The following is an 18998-nucleotide window of genomic DNA, read 5'->3' as shown; positions in this document are numbered from 1 at the left end:
CCTGCCTCTCCCCACAATACAAAATTTAAAGTAGTAAAAGCAAACATGAAATTTATGGTGACACTGTTCCATGATCATAGCTTCAGTTATTTCAAATATAGAGTGGCAGATGAAGTCTGTCTAAAAATACAAGGGATTCATAATAGGATCGCAAGGGCAGTTATGATGTTAAAAAGAACTGTTAGTGAGCAAATCACTGTGTGATTGCACTGAAGGAAAAATACTCATGTAACAATTTCAATAGATCACACACATATTTGTTAAAATGTAGTGTCTACTGAGGATAAAGACTGTTGAAACCTCGTAAGGCATATTATTAAAAATGTACAGTAGAGTGAGTATGGTGGCCCATGAACATAATCTCAGCACTTGGAGAATCAAGTCTCAAATTCCAGGCAGCCTGGGCTATACAGCAGGACAATCTTCAAAAAAAACAAGCTCAGAGTAAATGTCCTTTAGCGGGGAAGAAGGGGGCCAGCAAGTTCTTTACCCATTAGCATTACTGGAGGACCTCGCCAATGAAGTGACCCTAAGGAGTTTCTGTTGCTGTGACCTTGGGTGTGACCAAAAGCAACTTGTGCAGGAAAGGGCTTATTTCATCTTACAGTGCCAGGTAAGGTCCATCACTGAGGGAAGTCAGGACAAGGTCGCAGGCAGGTAGGGGAGGCAGGAACTGAAGCAGAGGCTCGGCAGGGGCACTGCCCACTGGCTCGCTTCCTATGGCGTCCTGTAGCCTGCTTAGCTTGTTTTCTTGTACACCCCAGGATCACCTATCCGTTGGTGGTACTACCTGTAACTGTCTGGACTCTCCCACACAAGACTGCCCACAGGACAATCTGGCGGGGGCATTTTCTCAGTTCGTGGTGATAAAGTTAGGGAGCACAGGTGGAAGAAGAGCCTTTAATGATGAGAAGAGAGTAAACAGGGTTGAGGTATGGCTGAGCTGTGAAGTGCATGCCTTGTATGTACAAAGCTCTGAGTTCAACTGCTAGTACCACATAGACACATTAAAACAAATGTCATTCTTTGCAAATGGGTTAGCATTTAAGATCTAAAAGACTACTCATATATACTTAAAGAAAACTTCTCCATTACATCCTGACGCAGTTTCTCCTTCTTCCACAACTTCCGGTCTCATCCTCTTTTCCCCCCAGATCCATTCCTCCTGTGTAGCCCTTCAAAAAAAGAGTATGTCTCTTAGGGATTTCAACCGAACATGGCATAACAAATTACAGTAAAGCTAGGCACAAACCCTGTGGTATCAAGGCTGGGCCAGGCAGTCTAGTAGGAGGGAGGACGGAAAGGCTCCCAAGAGAAGGCAAAAGAGTCAGAGACTCCCTACTTCCACTGTTAGGAGTCCCAGAAGAACACCAAACTACTCAACCATAAAATATAACAGAGGACCTAGGATAGACCCAGGCAGGCTCCCTGCCTGGTGCTTCCTCTGTGAGCCCCTGTGAGCTCTACTTAGTTGACTCTGCTGGTGGTGTTCTTGTAGTGTCCTTGACTCCTCTGGCTCCTACAATCCTTCTGCTCCCTCTTCTGCGGTGCTCCCTTGGCTTGACGTAGTGTTTGGCTGTGGGTCTCTGCATCTGCTTCCATCAGTTGCTGGAAGATGACACTTGGGTTAGGCACTGATTTACTCACACCTACTATTAAAGTTGCTATGAAGGTTCATCATGCAAAATAGTAAAAGTATCAGGGTTGCCGTATACAACACCCATAATCATTAAGACAATGAAATATAATCTCATAGTGAAATCCAAACCAAGTAGAAAAATCTTCATTAAGCCCCTAGGAATAAATCTGACATCGCAGTATGTGACATGTTTACCACAGTACTGTCTCACTCATCGTAAACCTAAGTGGATCAGAGTTATTTATTCTTTTAATCTTTAATCCAAAAATACACGAGAAAACTGAGCATGATAAATCTAGTCTTCCTTCTCCATCTAATGTAAAACCCAGCTCCAGCTTCCTTCTAGTGAAGACCCATGAGAATTTGCTCTTGGCAGAATTTGACAAGCTCTTTTAAAAATAAAGATCTTAATAGCGTTTAGGCCAATGGTTCTCAACCTGTGGGTTGGGATGCCTTTGGCAAACCTCTTGCTCTATAAATATTTACATTATGATTCATAACAGTAGCAAAATTGAAGTTAGGAAGTAGTAATGAAAATAATTTTGTGGCTGTCACCACAACATGAGGAGCTGTATTAAAGGGTCTCAAACTGCTCTAGACAATTCTGTGAAAGAAGAAAGGGTCTGTGGACTTGCGGTTCAGGAGGAGGGTGTGTGCTTAGTATACACAAGGCTCTGAATTTAACCCCCAGAAGGAAATGAAAGGAAGGAGAAAGTATCTGAAGCTGTAGAAAATATAAAGTACAGGCATGGCAGCGGCAGTGTGTGTGTGTGTGTGTGTGTGTGTGTGTGTGTGTGTGTGTGTACTGATAATCTCAGTACTTGGGAGGCCAAGGCAAGTTCAAGGCTAGAGCTATATGGGGAGTTCCTGTATGAGAAGAGAGAAGAGAGGGGCTTTAAAGATGGCTCAGCAGTTAAGAGCACTGACCTCTCTTCCAGAAGACCAGAGTCCAACTCACACAGTGGTTTCTAACCATCTGTAACTCCAGTTTTAGGGTACCCAGCACCCTCTTCTAGGGTTTGCAGATATCAGGCATGCATGTGGTGTACAGACTTACATTCAAGCAAAACACTCATACACATAAAATTTAAAAATAAAGTAATTAAACTTTTTTTTATTAAAATAAATCAGGTGACAGAATTACAATGATGAGGTGGTCTTAAGAGAAGATCCTCGGAACAGCATAGAGAGCCTACAAACAGACGCGCATAGATGCAAGGAGTCAAATGCTTAGAAATGAAGGAGAGGCTGCGGTGGTGGCGCACACCTTCAATCCCAGCACTAGGAGCCATAGGCAGGTGGATCTCTGAGTTCAAGGACAGCTTGGTTTACAGAATGAGTTCCAGGACAGCCAGAGAAACCCTGTCTTGGAAAACCAACCAAACCAAACCAAACCAAACCAAACCAAACCAAACAAAAACAAATGAAAAGAAGAGAGAAGAGGAGAAAATGTGAAAATAACTAAGATGTACTCCAGGGAAATGATTTTGCAAGATACATTGAGAGACTAGAAGCAGAATTTAGTACTTAATAGATATACATGTGGAAAATAAGGAGTAGAGACGGACTATTTATTAAAGCATATACACATATATGCTTTATATATACACATACATATATAAGGATAAATAGAAAATTGCAAGATTGACTTTATGTTTCTTTAAGGGATTTAGTCCTTATTATCTCTTGTACATATTATTTGTGTTTGGCTCCCTTGTGAATATCCAGTTTAAGTTGATTAGCATATTCTTTGTACTCAATTATATATCTTTCTGGCCTGATTAAGTGCTATTAGATGGCTCAGTTTCCTAAATTGTTTACTTAGCACTGTTCTTAGTATGCATTCACGTCGCTTTGCATACATGTAGCCAGTTACTTCAGCTGTTGCATATGTGGCTAGTGTGATAAACCATGTTTTTCCCCTTTGTGAATGTTGTCACATGTTGACCTCATTGCAAGTTGAGAATGGGTGTTACTTACCATTGGTGTTTGTTTTGTCTTAGGAAAGTTTTTTAACTCTTGCACGTATATTCATACATGATTTTATTTTCATACCTTGTCCTTAAGAAGTTTTAGAATCAAGATTATTCCAGCCTCAGAAAATACAGGTGGCTCTCACTTAGTTTCCTGTTTTCAGCAAAGAATTATGTATTAATTAAAATTGACAGGAATTTTGTAGTATCTAAAAAGGTATTCAAGTCTGGAATGTTTTGAGTAGAAAAGATTTTGGACATTTTAAGTTTTTTACCATTTCCTCTTCTGAAATGTACAGTTTCAGCTATAAAGCATGTGTATCTGTTCTGGCAGTTTAGAGACTTTACTCAGGTGTCAAGTTTATTACCATTGAGTTTCTAAGGCCTGTTGTTGGATGGTGGGTATCTGTTCACCCTGTGTCTGGATTTGCTATCTGGATGTGTTTATATTATGAACATATGTAATCAGCACATCATATTATCTTATGTTGATTCTGAGTCTTTCTAAAATCACCTTTTGGCTTTATATAATTTTAATTTTTATTTATCTATTGGTTTTCTGAGACAGGGTTTCTCTGTGTAGCCTTGGCTGTCCTGGACCCATTTCGTAGACCAGGTGGGCCTTCAGTTCACAGAGATCTGCCTGCTGCTGCCTCCTGTGTGCTGGGATTAAATGCATGTACCACCACGCCTGGCACCTTTTGACTTTATGAATCTTCTGTTTTTAAAAATTCTGTTTGCAGTTGCATTATTTAATTTTCCCCTTCTTTTTCTTTCTTTGGTTTACTTAGTTTTTCCATCTTTCTCAGTTGAATGATTAATGTATTTATTCTTTGGGGTTTTTTTGTTTTTTGTTTTTTTTTTTTGAGACAGCATAGGTCTGCCTGCCGTGGCCTTCCAGTGCTGGGGTTAACTGCAGCTTATTGATTAATTTATTTTTAAGACGATTCCTGACTGCTGTATGGTTTCAGCTGTGTCAGACATAGTTTGACATTTTGCATTTTATAATTAACTTCTGAATGCTTCTTTAAAATTTTTAAGACTTGTGTGTGTATAACACATACAAGTGGGCTGGAGAGATGGCTCAGAGCACTGGCTGTTCTTCCAAAGGTCCTGAGTTCAATTCCCAGCAACCATATGGTGGCTCACAACCATCTATATTGAGATCTGATGTGCAGGTGTGCAGGCAGAACACTGTATACATAATAAATAAATAAATCTTAACGAAAATAATACATACAAATATTCTTGCCTTTATCAAATGAGGCATCTTTGCCAGCTCCTAAATATTTCTTAACTCTTCTGTAATTTACTTTTTATCTGAAATATTATTTAATATATCTTGTATGGGAAATAAGTGTAATTGACTTCAAAACATTAAATTTTATAGCATGACCAATTTGAGTTACTTGTCAAGCAACAGGCTAGCTGAAGATATCTAAAACATATGTGTCGCAATCTAGAATATGTTAACATTCTACAGATCAGAAGAGACAGCCTAGCCTACCTAGCCAGCTGTAGGCCATTGAAAACACACACACACACACACACACACACACACACACACACACACACACACACACACACACACCCCTACACCTGTAATTCCAGTGCTCAGAGGTGGGGGCAGGAGTGTTGAAGTACAAGGTCATCCTACGCTACATAGCGAGTTTGCAACTAACCTGGTTTACATGAGGCCATGTGTCTTCCCCCAGCCCCAAATGTCTCAGCAGGACAGCTCAGTGGTACAGAGCTCTTTTTGCATGTGTGAGGCAAACAAATGAAAAACCAACCCCAAAAAACCCTCTTAGGGAAAACGAATTGGCATGGAGAGCTGGCTGAACAGTTACGACCCAAGTTCAACTCCCAGCAAGCATGTCAGCTGCTCCACACTCCTGTAACTCCAGCTCCTAGGAATTCCAAGTCCTCTGGCTCTTTGAGCACCTGCACTCATGTGCACATACTACACACAGACATACATGTAACTTAAAATAATAAAGATGTATCATTAAGGTCGGGCGGTGGTGGCGGTACACGGCTTTAATCCCAGCACTAGGGGGAGGCAGAGGCAGGCAGATCGCTGTGAGTTCGAGGCCAGCTTGGTCTACAAAGTGAGTCCAGGACAGTCAAGGCTACACAGAGAAACCGTGTCTTGAAAAACCAAAAAAGATGTATCATTAAAAATTTAAAGAGAGAATAGTGTTGTCTAACAAGGAAGACATTTGATAAATACAATTGGGTACATTCATGCACAGCAGTGCTATGTAGAGTTTACAAAGCAGTTGGGAGGTGGTGGCAGACACCTTTAATCACAGAACTTGGGAGGCAGAGGCAGATGGATCTCTGAGTTGGAGGCCAGCCTGGTCTACGGAGCTAGTTTCAGGACAGCCAAAGCTACACAGAGAAACCCTGTCTTTGAAGAAAAAAATAGAAAGCACGTATTTATTACATAGCAGGGACTGAGTAAATCCTCAATGAAAAAAGAATATGGAATGTGATGACTTCACTTATCTAACCAAAGAATGTGAAACAGTATGTTCACACAAACACGTAAATATACTTATGCAACAGTATGTTAAGACTTGATTTGAAGAATTGTTATATTGAAGAATTGGCTTTGAAGAATATGATTTTCACCCACCCTCTCCTTCTGTTACCTTTTACTTGATTAACAAACTATCCCCTAATAGAGCATTTCAAAATACCAACTATTGGCTATCGCACACAGTTTTTGAGGCTCACGGTTAGTGTGTGGCTTTGATGAATAGTCCTGGCTGAGGGTCTTCCATGAAGCTGCAGTCTTGTCAGTTGGGTTGTCCTCTCAAGGCTTGGTTAGAGCTGGAGTCCGCCTTATAGGCAGCTCATCATAGGCAGTTGCTGAGAGGGTGCCTTTGAGACTTGTTAGGGTTGCTCTTGACACAGTATGTGGCATCCTTGTAGGGTTGTGACTCAGTCACTTCAGCCTTCTTTGTGTGTTAAGTAAAGATTTAAGTCCATTGAGGGGAAGATTAAGCTACATCTCTTTGAGGTGGAACTACTAAAAAAAAAACAAAAACAAAAACAAAAACAAAAAAACTAATGAGAACATTTGTATGACATAAGAAGGATGTTATTCTTGTTCCTGGGGAGTGGTTGAGATTAAGCATGTGTGTGTCAGAGTATTTTGGTTCAAATTCTGACCCATTTATCACTATAACTTTAAGCAAGGACCCTGAGATCTTTCATCAAGGAAATGTATAGAATAGTAATATCTACTGTACAGGTATGAGGACAGAATATATAAAAAGAAATGAAGGTAAATAGCAGGCAGCTCTGTATTCAGTAAGCAGTAAGATATGATATTAGCTCTTTAGCTCTTTCCCCCTCCCCTCTTTCTGCCAATACTTACAAGTAATTTTTATACAATGTTGTTTTTCTATAGTTTCATTGGGAGAATGAGTTTATTTTTATTTACCATAAAAGCCTGTGTATTCATAATTAGTTAAATTTTTGAGTATAAGTAACTGTTTGATTGTGGAGACTTGAAAAACGCAAATGTGTTCATATATTCATAAAAGTACATATATTAGATTATTGATGCCATATTGCCACTTTGTGCCGTTATACATTTTAGTAGCAAGCCCATCCTACTTATTCTCAGTAAAGTGTGGTGGCTTCTGAAAGCCTTCTTAAGGCAGGGCTGACTTGCGATAACATTGGGAGGCATTTTGCTTTTATATGTTCTGAAGTTATAGGAATGCTGTGTTTTCTAGTCTTCGCGTTACTTTCTGTGTATATATGTGTTATGTGTATATACTATTATGCAAGGATATATGCGGCTTCTGTTCTCGATACTTAAAATGTAAGTCAGACATGGATACATATAATTAGGATAAACATTCAGAAAACACACACACACACACACACACATATACACACACACTCCTTGTTCAGATATATCTGAAATATAGTAAAGCAAAAGTTGTGTCAGATTTCAAACTGATCCTACATTAAGAATACTATTTTATTGTTTTTAAGCCATGCTGACTTGTCACTTACACACACACACACACACACACACACACACACACACACACACACACACAAACACACACACCCTTACCCTTTGGTTTCCATTTCTGTACTAAATAGAATACATGGAAAATGGGTTACTGGAGTAGAAATTCTGATTTGTTATCAGTTTCAATGATCTACCTAAAGTAATCAAATTACCCTTTAGTATTCTTTATCTTTCTTGATACAGAAACTGTTAAAGATGCTTCCCGCCAATGGGAGATGCTTAAAAATGATAGCAGTGAAAAATGAAAGCTGTCAGTTGGCTGTTTCCCTTTGTCCTATGCATGGCAGTCTTAAGTAAACCCATCAGATACTGCAGTGATGTTGGGCAAAATTATAAAACCATATTGTATTATATTGCTGTCAAATTTTTTATTTATAGTATTTAACGCAGATAAAAATTTGTAACCCTACCATTACAGATGCTTATTTTTTATTCAATACATTTTTTATTGGACACTTAATCTACTGGAGGTGCATTTTACATAAGTTGTGTGGTGAACAACTTCATGGCAACAGTTTGTTTTGGTTTTTATATTAAGAAATTCTCAAACAGGCAAGGCATTTAATTAGGTCTTATTCCCTGTATTTCCACTAATTTATAGCCAGTAACTGGCCACTTATTTTCCTTTTCTGCTATAGTGTGTACTTGTAAGGTTGGTTTCAAGGAAAACATTTTAAAAAGATTATTTAAGATATGAACGAATACATTCATTCGTCCAAGTGAACCAGATAAAACTGAGGGTACACGAATTTCCTGACCAGCACATCCAGCGACTCCACAGTCTCCAGAGGCTGGCTGGCTGCACTGCTGGTGTTTGCTAATTACCTGTCTAGTGTACTCTTGACTTGTGAAGAGAAGAGGACCAAGTCGTCTTTCAAGTAGTTGAAGACTCCTGACTTCTCTAGTGATGTTTTCAGAATATTTTCTAGGTATGAGTTTTTTTTAAAGTGCAGGTCTTTCAACTGAACTGATTGTATTTTGCATAAGCCCTGAAGCTCTGGAAAGGCCAAAACAAATTAAAAAGCCACCTTCATGTATAGCCGCGGGACTAAGTATCAGGTCGCTTCTAGGAAGAAAAATTTGATTCACGGTTCTTTTCCAGAGGGGACATTTGCAGACTTCGCTTCCGCAGAACGTGAAGCGCGCCTCTTCCTGCCGAGGCCCGCGTCCCCGAGGGCCGCCTGCGGCTCCTCAGCCTCAGGTGTCCGTGCGGCCGCTGGCTGCCGGCGCCCGGGACTTCCTGTCTGGGCGCGGGGCGGAAGGATCGCGTTGCCAGCCGGGGCCGCCGCCCCCCCTGCCGTTAGGTGGTGGGGCTGCTCAGCCCGGCGGCGGGAGGCGGGCCGGCCGCCGCTTCCTGTCGGAGGACGCGCAAGGATCCGGGCGTCGGAGTGTGTGCGAGTGCGTGAGTGAGTGCCGCCCGCACGGCGTGTGTCTCCGGCCGCGGGTTCCGCCTTCTCCCCTGTCGCCGCTGCTCAGGGTGTAAGTCAATGTGAAGCAGCAGTTCCAGCCCCGGGATAAACATGGCGACGTCTCTGCATGAGGGACCCACGAACCAGCTGGATCTGCTCATCCGGGCCGGTAAGCGCAGGGGAACTTTTCTCCGGTGCATCGGTGCTGCGGACGAGGGGGCGGCCGGCGGGCCGGGAGCGTCCCCCGGGGCGGTCAGCGCCCAGGTCCGGTGTCCGCCTCCGGCAACGGGGCGGCAGCGGAGGGGGGGGGGGAGTGAATGAAGTAATGGAGGCGACAAATCAGGAAGTGATCACCTTGGAGAGTAACCTGCCTCGGATCCGGGCTGTCGCTCCGGGCAGCGCGGCGGCGGCGGCGGCGGGGGCCGGGCACGGAGCCGCGGCTAAGTTGGGGAGTCGGCGCGGGCGAGTTGCGCGCTTCACCCCAGTTGCCGGGGAACCAGGAAGTGAGCGGGGCTGTTGTCCCCGCCGCCTGCCACGCTGTCCGGCCGAGAGGCCGCCCCTGCCCGCGGCCGGGGGCGCTGGCCGCCCGCCGCCCTCGCCCCACACTTCACACGGCCGCCACTTCCGCATGGACGCCGCGGCCCGGGGCGCTACCCGCCAAAACGCTCTCGGCCTTCTGTCTGCTCCCTCAGGGAGCAGCGCCGGAGTAACGGTCCTGAGGCCACTTCCCGGTGCCGAGCGGGACGCCGACCCGGCGCGGCGCCTCCCCGCCCGGACTAACGGCGGCGGCGGAGAAACTGGGCTGCTGCCCTTCCTTCCCTCCCTCGTGGGGCGGGTGTTGCAGGGGGAATGGGAAGGACACCGGGTGTCTCCCGTGCAGCCGGCCCGGGGCTTGGGGACAGCGGAGGGGGAACGTTTATTTTGGTCAACAGCGGGTGAAAGCGGGGAGCGGGGCGGGCGGGAGGGCGTCCTGGCCCCAGGGAAGTCTCCGCTTGGAATTGCCCCCTTTCCCCTCCCCCAAACCTCCCACCATAGCGGAAGCGCCTGGGAGAGGACAGAACGCGCGCGATTGACAGGCCCGCGGTTCCAATCTGCGCTCCGAGATGTTCCAAATAAGAACGTTGATTTCTGGGGGCGGGACCACGGGCCCGAGCCCGGCCAATGAAGATTGGGCGGGAGTGAAGCTGACAATGTACGCATGGAATTGGAGGGAAGAGGAGTGTAAACACGGAAGTGGCCGCGGGGGTGGGGGATGTGCTGCGCCACTGCTGCAGCGGAAGGGCACGGACTTAAGTTACATAGAAAAAGCAGCTTTACTTGCTACCAGACAGCGCAGCGAGGGCCCCGGGAGGATGAGGAATAGTCACCAAACAGTAGTGTTGTAAAAGGTCTGAACAGTCTTTTCCGTCTATTGTTTTTAGGTGGAGATCTTAAAATTGGTAGTTTGATGGAGGTCCCAAACTGACTAGGTTGGATTGGGGAGAAAAATGATCAACATATGTTTATCCCTTAGTTTAATGGAATTTTAAATTCAAATAAAATCTGGACTAATAGAACTGTATGTAGTGTATAGCACCTAACGGTGGATAGTGTTTAGTCTGTGGCGTATTTTGCACATTTCAAAAGTCTCTAGGGAAATCACAATTTACGGAGCAGCGTTTAAACACCTTTTGTGGATAAGAACGTTTACCGAGTGGGAGAACACGATGAGAGCGTGGATCCTGGCTATGTTCAGTCTGTTGGTCACCAAGAATTAGTGTACACTTTTATTTTGGGTTAAGTGGTGTTTTGAGTGTTGAGTGTATATAGTTCAAGAGATGTTTCTGGGAGAAATGCTCATTGGTTAAGACCACTTGTTGCTCTGCAGAGGACCTGGGTTTGGTTCTCAGCATACACATTCACAGCCACGTGTAACTCCGGGTCCAGGAGATACCACCCCTCTTCTGAACTCCATGGACACCAGGCACACACGTACGGTGCACAGAAATACTTAGGTAAAGGCAAAAACTTAATAAACCTAAAGATGTTATTTCCAGTGCACTCAGAACACCATAGAGTAAGAGGGCTTAATTCTGCAGGTGGGAGGTTTCTTTCCTTTGGTGAGCTTTTGGAATTACCAGTAAAACTGAATGTGGTCTGTAGATGTTGTATTGGGCGTGCACATGATACAGTCTTTGGAAATCATTGTTTTTACCTTTTTATAGGCGTTCTTGTTTGGGACAGCGGAGGGGAATGCTGGACCAGTGCTTTAGCACAGGTCTGCACCTCCTCTGATGTTGGTTTCCTAAGACGTTAGATGCCATTTTCCAGATCTAACCTGATTTTTGAGTACTGCTTACAGAAATCTTACAACTAAAGGTTTTTAAATCACAGTGTGCCATGAGAGACTTTTACACCCAATTTCTTCTTTCATGTTCATGTAATCTGAAGAACCCTTACTGGCTTTTAGAAGGAAACTTAAGAGGGTTTGCTGATATACTCAAAGCTAGTCCAGCAAGTTAAAAGTGAGAAGGAAATACGAGTTTTAGAAAAATAAGATTTTATGGTTTAAAACTTTTTTTATTGCTGATCATTTTTAATGGCACATGGAGAGTAATGCTTTTTGTTATTGTTTCTGTTTTTGAGACAAGTCTCATGTACCCCAGAATGGCCTCAAACTTTGCATATAGCTGAGGCTGGCCTTGAACTTCTAATGCGTTGCTTCTACGTCCTTAATGGTAGCGTTAGAGTCGTGCACTCCCAGTCCTGGTTTATGTGGTGCTGGGGATTCAGCATGCACTCAGCCATCTGAGCTACATCCCCAACCCCGGTGTCTGCACGTTTTACAAGTAAGTGGATGAAATGATCTCTTTATCTCCTTGAGAGAAGTCATCATATACAAGCATGCAGATGAAAGTCTATATAATGTACAAATAAAAAGGTAGCTGTGATGATTGCGGCCATTACCTGACGGTTGTGTGCATGAGCGACACTTGAGAAGAACTTAGGGGTAACTTGTCCCTAAGCAGCTGCAGACCAGTTAGCAGTACCATTGCCAGATTGCTACAGGTTTTTTTTTGTTTGTTTGTTTTTATTTCCCTCTTTATAACTTAAGTATCACACTTTCATCATCCTTTAATATTTATGCAATTAGGAGTGTGAATGGAAGATGAGATAAATAACTTGCTTATAACAAATCAGTGTCCTCTTAAAATTAAAAATTTTTATAGTCAAGACTTAATAATCTTTGTAAACTTGCATTTGGGTGTGGCATGGTGATGCCCACTTTAATCCCCAGCCCTCACAAGGCAGTGGCAGGCCGACCAGGCAGGACTACACACTCAAAAACTTGCTTAAGGAACCATGGAACCAAGGGTTGAAGTTCTCTAGTTAGCTATCGATAAAACTGTCTTAATTAACCTTAACTTAACCACCTAACCTCTTTAGCATTTGACTAGGGGATCTCTAAGGACGTTAAAAGCTCTCAAATTAGGAGAGGCCCAACACATTTAGTGCAAAGATAAAGATGTGAGTCTTGGTTTTAAGTGATTTTAGGAAGTATACCATGTGAGTATGTCTTAGAGGTTAATTGCTTTTAGCCAACCTTTGAAAACTTACAGTATTTGGTGTACTTGAATACTTGGGGTTCAGTTCTCGTGTGTGTGTGCGCGTACGTAGGTTAATAAATGTCCTAATGTTCTTTCCTAATTTATGTGAACATAAGTGTACACTGTCTGGATTTGAGGGAAGATGTTTAGTTTAAAAGATTTGCTTTCTTTTCTTGAAGTGTATAATCCTTGACTACTTACCCTTTTCTCCCCGTCCCCCTTCCTCCCTCTTTTTTCTTTTTTCCTTAAGACAGGGTCTTATTGTGTAGCCTTGGCTGTCCTGGAACTTGCTATGTGTGTAGACCAGGCTGGCCTCAAACTCACAGAGATCCACCTGCCTCTGCCTCCTGAGTGCTGGCATTAATTTCCTTTCCCTTTTTCTTTTAGAATTAAGGTCACCAGAGTTTCCTGTGCAGTGGTATTCTTAAATGAAGAGGGAACTTTTCTGTGGATATACAGGATAGTCTCTCTGTGTGTGAATACATGTACATGAAGAGGCCAGAGGTTAACATTAGGTACCTTCAGCCAAGGTGGTGGTGTACGCCTTTAATCCCAGCACTCCAGAGGCAGAGGCAGGTGCATTGCTTGTTGTGAGTTTGAGTCCAGGACAGCCAGGGTGACACAGAGAGATCCTGTCTCGAAAAACAAAACAACACAACAACAACAACAACAACAACAAAAACCCCAAACATTAGGTACCTTCCTCAGTCTCTCCCTTACTGTATTTTATGTTTTGGAGACAGAATTTCTCATTGAACCTGCAGATTAAGGTAGACTGGCTGGCCAGCCTCCTGTCTCTGCCTCATTACTGGGATTACAGTTGCCTGCCGTACCAGCAGAGCCCTAGGGATTGAGCGCCCACCACTTTCTGGGTGCTAGGTATCAAATTGAGACCTACCTGCTTCTGTGGCAAGCCCTTTCACCTTGGGATCCACCTTCCCAAACCAGCACCAGTCATCTCACTGACAAAACAATCTGGTTGGCTTTCATTATAAATTTTGAAACTGAAGAAAGCTCATTTCTGATGTACTTTGTGTGATATGAAAACAATCATACAAAGCAGCACTAAATGGAAAAGTATGGCTGGGCAGTGGTGGTGCACGCCTTTAATCTAGCACTCAGGAGACAAAGGCGGGTGGATCTCCGTGAGTTCGAGGCCAGCCTGGTCTACAGAGTGACCAGGACAGCCAGGGCTACACAGAGAAACCCTGTCTCAAACAAAACAAAAGGTAGGTACCATGTGTTAAAACAAAAGTAATAATGATGATTATGATTATTTTTTAAATCCAGAGACTTAACCTTGCCATTGGTGAGCTGAGTCAGTGGTAAAGGCACTTCAGCAGGCAAGCCTGGAGACACGAGTTCAGCGTCTAAGATCCAGGCAAAGGTGGATGGAGAGAACTGTCCGCACACACACTTGTACACACACACATAGGAAGAGACATATTTGGGGGCGGAGTGTACGACTGAGTGGTGAGGCACTGGATGTGATCGCTAGTATAGGAAAAAACTCACTTTGAAAATGTGTTGAAGAATGAACAGTTGTGGTCATTGCAACGTGAGTACTATGACTTATGCATCAGTGAGTTTACAAAGTAATGTCAGGGTAAAAGCCAATCAGTAATTCAACAGGAAATAGTTTTCTTTAGAAACAAATGATGGTAGAGACTGACAGGCGGCAGACTGATGTAGTGTCTCTAGGCGGCTTTCAGGAGAATCTAAAAAGTCAAACCTTTTCGTACTATTTGGAGATTATTTGGTCTTCAATTTTACAAGTGTACAGAAACAAAAGAAAATTTAAAGATTCCCAGAATATATAAAACCTAGTGGCACAGGTCTGTAATCTCAGCTACTCTGGAGGCTGAGGCAGGATTATTAATGCAAGCTCATGGCTTACATAGGCGATGGAGTGAACTCAAAGCCAGCTTGGACAAGCTTAATGACACCCTATCTGAAACAAAAGATTAAAATAAAAGAAGGCTGAGGATATAGCTTAGTGCTGTATGTGAGGACCTGGGTTCAATCCCTTTGGAATCCCTACCTCCAATAAATATATACATACATACATGTGTAACATATGCACACTTGTAAAGCCACTGAATTATTTTAGTTATTTCTCATATATGCATATTTAAGTAATGTGTATATTTTTGTAAATGAGTAAATATTTTTGAAGTGGAAAAAGTTTGTGTTTGTTGAGGTAAGGCCTCATGCTAGTCCAGGCTGCCTAGCCTAAAACTCCTGAACGTTGGGGTTTCAGGCAGCAAGTCACCGTACCTGTCTTAGTTTTCAAACACAGTAACTCTCTGTAGATAACACGTCTATTCTCAGAAGTCTTTTTAAGATTCTCAATATTTTGATGCCAAAGAGTCTTCTGATCAAAGTTAAGTTTAAGAATGGGTTTATTATATTTGGTATAATAGCCACTAGCCACCTGTGGGTATTGAGTATTTGAGATATGGCTAGGAAATTGAATTTTGAAAGTTTTTATGTTGATTACATGCTGACATGGCAATATTTTGGAGCTATTAGGTAAAGGTATTAATTTCAAGTTGAGGATGTAGTTCAGAGGTAGACTCCTCCAGTAAAAAGGTATTAATACCACCTTTGTACTTTGTGAAATATGGCTGAGAAAATGTTAAATTAAGGCTTATATTTAATTTGTTAATTTTGGGTTAGGAAGTTAATTTTAATTCCCTTTATATGTTTTATAAAGCTGTATTGATTGATGATCAGTGGAGACAGATGTGAAGGTGGAAGATCCCAGACGCTCTTCTTTATGGTGCCCTTCTGTCACCACTTGAACTCTGGGGCATTTGAAGATGTGGTCAGTCAGTGCGGAAACTTGAGTGATGACCTAGGAAATACTAGGCTATGGTGCTATGTTTAGGAGAAACCACTAACACCTAATGAAGTATCTCTCATTTTTCCATTGCTCTCAAAACTCCATTGCTAGTAAAGTTTATTTCTGACTTGAGAACACTGTTATGAACTAGATCCATTGCCAGCGTTCTCTTTGCAAAGCTGGGAGGTATGCCTCTTGTCAGACTTAATTACCAAGTTTGGTATTTTGTAACAGCTGTTGAGTGAGTCTGGAGCTGTGCACATACAAACACCAGCTGATTGGAGACGGACACGGAGCAAGCATATTTACCCACAGTAAATGGCAGTACAGGCCACGGTTATTGATGGCGTTGTGATCAGAGTTAAACTCATTTTCATATGTATTTGATGTATTACTTCAGGGAGGCTTGGCCAGCCAGCAAGTTCAGCTGCTAGAAAATGAGACCTGTCCAATTACCTAATAGTGTGTTTCTATTTTAAAACTGAGCTGCTTATTTTCTACCATGAATTTCTTATACATTGTCTAGAAAGTAGTATGAAGGAGTTTTATTTGCAGATGTTGCTTTTAGTTGTTTACTTTGGTTACAGCGTACTATTACGTTTATATTTATATCTTTACAAACGTGCTGTTTTAAATTTTGTGTTTTTTTAAATAATTATTTTATGTGCATTGATGTTTTGCCTGCATGTATGTCTGTAGGAGACTGTTGGATCCTGTAGTTACAGACAGTTGTGAGTTGCCATGTGGGTACTGGGAATTGAACCCAGGTCATCTTGGTAGAGCAGTCAGTGTTCTTAACTGTTGAGCCATCTCTCCAGCCCCTAAACGGGCATTCTTTTCCTCCTCCTCCTCTTCCTCCTCCTCCCCTTCCTCCTCTTCCTCCTCTTCCTCCTCTGCCTCTTGTTTGTTTGTTTTCAAGACAAGATTTCTCTGTGTAGCTCTGGCTGTCCTAGAACTCATTCTGTAGACCAGGCTGGCCTTGAACTCAAGAGATCCACCTGCCCCTGCCTCCTGAGTGCACAGACCACTGCTAGCCTTAAATTTAGTTTGAATTATCGAGCTGAACAAAATAGCATTGAAGTTTTTAAAATTACAGAAATGAAGAAGTATTAAATTTTTGTTATCAAAGATTATTTAAGAAAATTACCTGTTGACTTAAGGTGACAAAGTATAAAGAGACTCCTCACTGCCATAAAATGGGTAACATTTTTTTTGAATCTCATTGTATTTTAGTTTATCAGACACTAGGCTTTTAGATTTTTATTTATGTTTAGCATGAGCTGCAGATGAACATGGTAAGCTCCTAAAATAGAAATCACTGCTGTTTAACAAGCTGTTAGATTGCAGAGTAATGTGAGATTACTTTACATCTGTACTGGTGCTCTGAACCTGAAGCGTCAGGAGGCCAGAGGAGCTATATTCAGACACAGAACTCAGATTTTGTAGCACAGCACTGGGCGCCTGATGAATACTCAACTGACACTGGCTGATTGTACTTAACATATTGGATTTTCTAGTTGGTAATTTAAAAATTGTGGATATTTAAAATAATAGTAAAATTTTTGGGGGTTATAATTTTTTAATTGGGGGGAGGGAGAAGTTTGAGGTCAGAAGTAGAAGCAATAAAGTATACTTTAAAAAACTAACTGGAATTGGGTGCGGTAGTACACTTTTGGAATGTCAGTGCTTAGGGTACAGAGGGCGGAGGATTGGAAAGCTCAAGATCTCTGCTATGTCCAGAATTCCAGGCCAGCCTGAGCTACATGAGATTCTGTCTCAAGAAACAAAAGCAGAACAGAACAGAATCAAGATTCATTTGTATTAACATAAACTTAACATGAAATAATGATTTTGAAAAAAAAAGTCTCAAGCTGCTTAAAATTTAAGACACACAGTGTGTAACGGTTAGGCAGGTATTTTTGTTATTTATAACTTATTTTTTTATTTTGTTTTGTTTTTCAAGACAGAGTTTCCTCTGTGTAGCTTTGGCTGTCCTGGACTTGCTTTATAGATCAGGCTAGCCCTGAACTCACAGAGATCCATCTGCTTCTGCACCTCTTCTCCTCCCCCCAGTGCTGGGATTAAAGGCATGTACCACCATGCTCAACTTTAATCTTTTTTCCCCCCCGAGACACGGTTTCTCTGTGTAGTCCTGGCTGTCCTGGACTCACTTTGTAGACCAGGCTGGCCTTGAACTCACAGAGATCTGCCTGGCTCCAGCCTTAATATTTAAATTAAATATTTTTATTTAATTAAATATTTAACTTAAATATTTTTAAATCTGTAGTTTTATTGCCCTGTGATTTTTAAATACTTGAAGCTATAATTGTGATACAGTACAGTTTGAGAGTATATCTTCATAATACTACGTAAGGAATTAGCTTACCCAGGATAATTTATTAATAGCACCTAAGACAACAGCTAAGTTACAACACCAATCCTGCCTTTAAAAGAATGGCTCCCAAGTTAGTGTTTAAAACCGGAGAGTTTGTTTTCTGAGTGTTTGTAATGTGTGTGAGTCTTGTAGGGGGCCCTTTGAGAGAGGAAACACTCAAGAATGGCAGTGTCTTTTATACATAATACTAAGTTTTTTAAAGGGCTGAATGAATCCTTTGCCTCACTGAAGCTGCAGATAAGAGTAAGCAGGGTCACCTAAAGATAGTTACTTAGAGGTTTGGCTGCCTCTCAGGGTCCAGTTAGCTTTGAGCAGATTTCCATAAATGGAAAGAGCAACTGGAGAGACCTGAGCACCTTGCTTGAGAGTGTGGTTGCTGTGTAGCAGGTGCTAAAACAGGCCTGAAGTCTTAAAACAAATGCTCCCCAAATGACTTTGTTTTTAAGGTTGAGGTTTTAGCATTGTGGAGACCCTAACAGATTTTCTTTTTACAATTAAAGATTCCCGAGACAGGCTTTAGAAGACTCATGTCTGCACTTGAAATTGGTCATGGTTTTACGGAATTGTATGAACACTTACAAAAGCTCTTAAAGGGGAACGTCTTTAGAAAAACCAATCAGATTAAACCTAGTGTTTATTTTTCAGAACCTCTAACTGTCTAAATTATTTAGTATATAATGAATAAGCCAGTGTGAAGTACATGTACAACTAAGATAACGTGTCCTTGACAGTTCTCATGTAAGAGCATGGCATCATCCTTAATTTTATATAAAAGAAATGCGTGTATGCGCCACCATAAGGAAAATCCAGAGCTAGACATACAGCTTAGAGGTGGAACACTTCCCTAGCAATGTGGGAGGAGCTGGGTTTGATCACCAGCACTTCAAAAGTAAACAAGTCTAGTCGTGAATGCAAAATTGGGTTAAGGTAAGCTCCCTTAATCTCAAGGAGCTTACAATTTTACAGGAATGAGCAGTCATGATACAGAATTCCCATTTCAAGTAAGCAGTGTATGTGGTTTCACGGCTGTTTGTGGAAACGTCCTGCTCTATAACAGTGGAAACTGAGGCATGAGAGAGTAAGTGGATTG

General features: G+C 42.2%; 1 protein-coding gene and 1 long non-coding RNA gene across 10 annotated transcripts in view; one reads left to right on the top strand and one right to left on the bottom strand.

Moving 5' to 3' along the window:
- Positions 1 to 18998, top strand: part of ELF2 (E74 like ETS transcription factor 2) — an 81091-nt gene that overhangs the window by 48561 nt on the left and 13532 nt on the right. For 2 of the 8 annotated variants that reach the window (XM_084769021.1, XM_084769020.1), the window contains exon 1: positions 9047 to 9250. The exons of 5 other annotated variants lie outside the window; for them this stretch is intronic. In XM_084769021.1, the coding sequence (XP_084625147.1) occupies positions 9193 to 9250 (58 nt within the window). In that variant the 5' untranslated portion in view covers positions 9047 to 9192. Of the gene's footprint in view, positions 1 to 9046; positions 9251 to 10330; positions 10470 to 18998 lie in introns of those variants that run through there. One more of the 8 variants, XM_084769023.1, reaches the window with a different exon arrangement.
- On the bottom strand, positions 887 to 8851 carry LOC311590151. 2 transcript variants are annotated; one of them, XR_014776788.1, is made up of 3 exons: positions 8498 to 8851; positions 6355 to 6649; positions 887 to 1608 (listed from the first exon to the last, which is right to left on the bottom strand). It is a non-coding gene; the product is annotated as an uncharacterized lncRNA (long non-coding RNA). The 2 variants fall into 2 exon arrangements; XR_014776789.1 differs by having other exon boundaries at positions 887 to 6649; positions 8498 to 8783.

The sequence above is a fragment of the Acomys minous genome (genome assembly GCF_964271855.1).
Source record: "Acomys minous genome assembly, chromosome: 19".
NCBI lineage: Eukaryota > Metazoa > Chordata > Mammalia > Rodentia > Muridae > Acomys > Acomys minous.
The sequence above is the reverse complement of the archived record's forward strand: the minus strand, read 5'-3'. Positions and strand labels throughout refer to the sequence as shown.